Genomic DNA, 6,254 nt, shown 5'->3' on the forward strand with positions numbered 1-6,254 from the left:
CAAGTAGCTGGAACTACAGGCACGTGCTACCACGCCCGGCTGATTTTTTGATTTATTGTAGAGATGAGTTCTCGCCAAGTTGCCCAGGCGGGTCTCGAACCCCCGGCTCAGGCAATCCTTCTTAGTTGATCCACTGTTATAAATTTAGGGTTCTAGGGAGAAATATAAATCATGCACCCTTGTTCTATTTGCCATCAGTGTTAAAGTTTTGAATTAGCTTTTAAGCAGACCAACGCTTTTCTAGAAGGATCGGGACGCACTGGCCACGGAGACCAGCGGCTCAGGCCACCCGAGGCCTCCGAGCGGCACCACTCACCAGCAGCATCTTCACCGGAAGCAGATAGATCAGAATCATCCTTTTGTTCTTCTGGCTGGAGCGGTGACAGTGTGCAAAGGCAAAGGACAGGTACTCCTCGGCTGCAAGACACACATGTCAGCAGACAGCGCCCGGTCCCCAGCCAGCCCGCAGGTCCCTTCCCCGCCCGCAGTCCCTCAGTCCCTCCAGCTCTGCATTCCTCTACTTTATCCTCACACAAAAGGCACCACCTTCTCCCTTTGTTATCTCAAACACAGCAGCCAGTGGCATTTCTGAGATCAGTGATTTTTCTTAAGTAAAAGCCAGGCCCCAAACTCAACAAGAACTGCGTGGGAACTCCTACTCCCAGAGGAAAAACAGAGGGAACTGGCTTCCATTCGGCTTTTATGCCCAAGGTCACCTGGTGAGCCACCATGACTGTGCTTTAAACATCCGCCCTGCTCAAATGGCATCCACATTCATGGAAAATACAAGCCATGCGAAAAGACATACCTCCACGATATGTTTTAAGCATACATTATTAAACAGAACACAAACAGCTTTGAGAAGCACCACCCTCCAGCTTAACATGGAATGCAGTGATCATGTCCCCTCCACTTAAAATAACCATATGCTTCAGAAAACTATCTCATTAAGCTTGTAGTATGAGGAGGAACCCCCCCAAAACACAGAATTATCTTTTGGCGAGCAGGACCCTTGTCGTACACTCAGAACTTGTTCCTCGGGATAAAATGGCCAACTATTTTTGTCTGGAAGTTTTGAGAAGGTTATGTCACGATTTGCAGAAGAAAAATCATGAGTTGTGGCAAACAGGTGACTGGTTCTCCCATCATGACAATGCACCTGCCCACAACGCGCTGAGTGTTCAACATTTTTTGACCAAAAGCAACATGGCCCCCCATGACTCACCCTCCCCATTCATGTGATCTCACCCCAAGTCACTTTTTTTTGTTTCCCTGGGTGAAAAAGTTCTCAAAGGGAAATGTTTTGATGATGTGGAAGAGGTGAAACAAAAAACAGCAGAAGCACTAAAAGGCATCAAAATTGATGAGTTAAAAAACTTTTTAGTGGAAAAAATGTTTCAACAGGTGTGTTGCATCCAACAGAGAGTGCTTTGCAAGGGACTGAATTTTAAAAATGCAAATACACCATTTTTGAAATAAATAAATTCCAGTTTTGGGGGGCATCCCCTCATATATCAGTTCTGTCCTATCAGCAATAAAAAAGGAAAAGCGATTCTACTTCATATAAAACTAATTTGAATTTAATAGATTTCAAAATATAAAAACGAGCTGGGCACGGTAGCTCACGCCTATAATCCCAGCACTTTGGGAGGCTGAGGTGAGAGGACTGCCCGAGACCACAGATTCAAGACCCTCCAGGGCAACTTGGCGAGACCTCATCTCCACAACAAATCAAAAAATTAGCCGGGCGTGGTGGCGCGTGCCTGTAGTTCCGGCTACTTGGAAGGCCGAGGCGGAAAGATCGCCGGAGCCCAGCATGTCGAGGTTGCGGTGGCCGGGAGCGTGCCACTACACTTCAGCCTGGGCGACACAGGGAGACTCCGACTCAAAAAAAGAAAAGGGTTTGATTTGCCGAGATTAACCCTCCATGCTGCACGGGCAGACCGGGAAGGGTCTAACAGGCACCATGAGATGCTCTCAGGAGGGGGGTTGGGGGGAAGCGAGGGGTTTCCTGAGATCTGAACCTGAAGGCAGAGAGGGCTAGGGTTCCGGACACTGATTCTGCTTCCCCCAGGTGTGGAGAAGAGGCTTTGCCAGCGCGGATCTGGTTGGAAAACCAGGAGAGTGGAGTGTGCGTGCGTGCCAGGGCCCTCCCGAGTGCCAGGGCATCCCCAGCACAAGGGAACGGAGACTTCCGACGTGCGGGCCCCCGTAGGCAGCCCGGCCACTGGAGGCAGCATCGTGGGGCCCAGGGGCCAAGGGAACCCACGCTGAGAGTCACAGCCCTGCCCCAGGCCGGATGGCCGCACTCACCAAATACACATTCGTCTCACACGAGCGAGCGTGTGGCCGCCACGGGCGAGAGTGCCTCTCCCACCCCCAGAGCCGCACCCCACCCAGAACCCGTGGAGCCGAGGACCTGGCAGGAAGTCAGCCGCACCCCAGCCTGCCGGAGCGCCTTGTCTGCAAGCTGGCCCTGAGACGTGCTCCCAGACTGCTGCCCAAGGGCACGAAGTCTGACACGCGCTGCACGGGTTCGTGGGACAAGGGCTTGGCGGTCTGTATTTTAAGGAAAAAAGCCCAAATGTGAAAAAAGACCAAGAAAAGTCTCCCTTAAAAGCCCCAGATCTACTAAAAGTCCTGTGAAAGAAAGTGAGAAGTCAGTCCGTGTACAGCCACAGAGTCAAATCCAGAGCCCTTCTCATGAGAATTCCCTTGACGTACAAAACACACTCCTAATAGTGGATGCAGGCTGCGATTTTCCGCGATGTTTGAGGTGACTTTAGACATATTGCATCAAACTATGTATTTTGGATGGAGTCAAAAATGCTAGAGGGTTATGAACATCTGAAATGAATAAATAAAAGCGTATTGGCCAGGCGCAGTGGCTCATCCCTATAATCCCAGCCTTTCGGGAGGCCGAGGTGAGAGGATTGCTTGAGCCAGGGATTTGAGACCAGCCTGGGCAACTTGGCGAGACCTCATCTCTACAATAAATGAAAAAATCAGCCGGGTGTGGTGGCTCATGCCTGCAATTCCAGCTACTTGGAAGGCTGAGGTGGGAGGATTGCCTGAGCCCAGCAGGTCGAGGCTGCGGTGTCTGTGAGTGTGCCACTGCCCTCCAGCCTGGGAAACAGAGTGAGATTCCAACTCTAAATACATACCTACATACGTACATAAAAACATATCACAGATAACAAAGCCACTGCAAATGTTCTCTTATACAAACAATATAAAACCACACAAAATAATTAAAATCCCCACAGAATTTGCAGACATTGATCCACTTAAACACAGTTTACTTCTAGGAATCCCTAGCAGGAAAACGGAAACCGGAAACCAAAATCACTGCATGTGACTAGAAGGCCCAAGGGCAGTGCTGGCCTTTCAGGGACACAACAGCTCAGCAATTTCGGCACATCACAACCGCCATGGTTTTCGGCGCCTTTAACAGTAAAATGAAAAGGCTGGAAGATATAGTCCTGAAGGAACTTTCTAGCTTAAAGGCTCCAGAGACTGTGACTATATAGCATCAATAATAAATCATCACTACATCTGGTTTTCAAAATTTCCACTCACTCCGTCCTCAGAGGCAAACACCTTAAGACCTTTGTCGAATTCAGCAGAATCTAATTTTAAAGCTTCTACCCTTATGCCTCGTAATTTAAGGAAAAAAAGCCAGATGAGAGAAACGACCCAGAAAGGCCGTCTTTAGCAGCCCTAGATCTGCTAAGAATCTGTTGAAGCCGGGCTCGGTGGCTCAGCCTGTCATCCCGCGCCTTTGGGAGGCTGAGGTGAGTGGATTGCCTGAGCCCGCGGGTTCGAGACCCGCCTGGGCAGCGAGACCTCATTTCTACAATAAATCAAAAAATCAGCAGGGCGTGGTAGCGCATGCCTGTAATTCCAGCTACTTGGAAGGCTGAGGCGGAAGGATCGCCGGAGCCCAGCAGGCGAGGTTGTGGTGGCCGGGAGCGGCCACTGCACTCCAGTCTGGGCGACAGAGTGAGACTCCAACTCAAAAAAAAAAAAAAAAAAAAAAGAATCTGTTGAAAGAAAACAAGAAGTCAGTCCGCGCAAGCTCATAGCGTCAGGCCTGGAGCCGTCTCATGAGAGCAGCTGCTCTGCCCCTGGAGTGCCCACGGCTGCCACGCACAGAGGGGGGCGTTCCACACGCCTCAGCCTGCCTGAAGCCACCCACTCCATGTGCTCAACAAACAGCTGACAAAGGGAGCTCAAAAAGTCGGGGTGAGCACAACAGAAGACACCAGGAAGAACCATCCCATGCCAACCCATCAAAAAGCATGAAAGGAAAAGCCTGGTTCATGTTCTGGACAAGGTTCACAATGTATATAAGAATGTAGATAATAATGTGGCTCCAGGAAACCCAGCGCTGGCGGGGCAACAGCACTCCACATGAGGCCGCTCCAAAACCACAAGTGTGACACGGGGCACACCCACTGCGTGCTACATCCTGTCCATGTCGGACGTTGGGGCTGTAAGCCAGGAGTTGAGCAAAACGTGGTCCTAGCCTCCACATCCTAAGCCACGTAACCAGCATACACCGCAGGGTCAAAACTCAAAGCAAGAAGACGACTACACGATCTCGGGGAACAGCCATGCTTAATCAGCTCGGAAGGGATATCTGTGATAACTGTAAGACTCGGACATGAATTTCAGAGGCCAGGAGGGAGGAGGACCTGTCAAATATAGTTTTCCTTCATTTAACCAACTTTAGTATTAAAATACATACATACAAGTTGGACTCCATTTACACATAGCTTTTACGTCATCATAAAACACAGTGCTTATCCAGAACACAGCGTCTTGCTTAAAACACTGGAAAGGACCAACGCCATACCTTGCTTAAAGTCGCTGTCAAACATAGCCTTGCGCCCAACATAGTACTTATACGTCACTCTCTGTGCAGTGCTGTAATCGTCTTTCAGATTGGAGCTGTCGATGGCTCTAATCAGCGGTTTGCATAAATGGAGTTTGTTGATCTATAATGAATACCAATCCATTTAGAAAACAACAGCAAAAACAGTCAGGTGGAGGAACAAACGAACTCTACTAAGCATATTCTCCTCAAAATGTAAACTACGGAACCTATTGTATCATCAAAATCACTTGTTTTCTAATGAAAACCAACACAACAAGCTAGCAGCACAGCTGAAGCCCATCCTGGAAGGCCCTGGAGCCTCCCGAGTGGGCGATGCCTTGTGGGCAGCTGAAACAGCACCTGACAAGGAGCTGTGCTTGGGCCTCACACATGGCTGGTGGGGTGTCCCATGGGAGCAGAAGGCCCTGGCAGAAGGTGCAAATCCCAGCTGCCGCCGTGCAAGGGACAGCCCACCTGCCTGGCTGACTTGACTTCTTCAGCATCCGTCCGTCCATCCAACCACCCACCTGTTTACCCAGCAGAGGACAAAAGGCCCCAGAGTTTAACCATAGCACTGAAAGCCCGAATCCACCGCAGAGGGCACAATGCTTCTTCTGCAGGTGCCTCAGTTTCCCCCAGAGCTGGGAAGAGTGGCCTCAGAGGGCAGAGTCTTAAATAAGATCTTATAAAGCATTTGGAATAGTGCCTTGCACATAGAGCATTCAAGTGTCAGGACCATGAATGTGGTTGTGATCATTTCCCAAGCAAGGCAGGTAGGCTAGCTAATAATTAACAGAAACAAGATGACACGTGGGAGGACGGGGAGAACAGAGAGGCATAAAGACATAGTGTCCAAGAGGAAGCCTACCTTAAAGTAGATTTTAAACAACTGGTTCACCAGAAACAGCATGCCCCACTTCTTAGAGTCCTCTATGCCTGCACGACTAAGGGAAAATAAATTGTCTTAAGTTACTAGAAAGTAATCACAAAACAAATGGCTTCAACAAATTGGCATCTTGAGGCAAAATCCACAGTTTAAGTCATGTTATGAAAGCTAACATAATGAGAAGAGATGTCTTATCTAATAGATAAAATTGAGAAAAAAGAGGCTGGGCGTGGTAGCTCACTACTGCAATCCCAGCACTTTGGGAGGCGGAGGTGAGAGGATTGCCAGGGGTTCGAGAGCAGTCTGGGTAATTCGGTAAGACCTCGTCTACAATAAATTGAAAAATTAGCCGAGTGTGGTGGCACACACCTGTGGTTTCAGCTACTTGGAAGGCTGAGGCAGAAGCATCACCTGAGCCCAGTAGGTCGAGGATGTGATGGCCGGGAGTGTGCCACTGCACTCCAGCCTGGGAGACAGAGTGAGACTCCA

General features: G+C 49.4%; 1 protein-coding gene across 1 annotated transcript in view; it reads right to left on the reverse strand.

The window, feature by feature from the left end:
* PCID2 (PCI domain containing 2) overlaps positions 1–6,254 on the reverse strand; it is a 23,799-nt gene that overhangs the window by 3,375 nt on the left and 14,170 nt on the right. The window contains exons 7-9 of the mRNA XM_021709155.1: positions 5,748–5,823; positions 4,859–5,000; positions 317–417 (exon numbers count right to left, since the gene is read on the reverse strand). Of these exons, the coding sequence (XP_021564830.1) occupies positions 317–417; positions 4,859–5,000; positions 5,748–5,823 (319 nt within the window). The remainder of the gene's footprint in view (positions 1–316; positions 418–4,858; positions 5,001–5,747; positions 5,824–6,254) is intronic.

Source organism: Carlito syrichta, unplaced genomic scaffold, assembly GCF_000164805.1.
Source record: "Carlito syrichta isolate Samal-C Ts95f unplaced genomic scaffold, Tarsius_syrichta-2.0.1 Scaffold169017, whole genome shotgun sequence".
Taxonomy (NCBI): domain Eukaryota; kingdom Metazoa; phylum Chordata; class Mammalia; order Primates; family Tarsiidae; genus Carlito; species Carlito syrichta.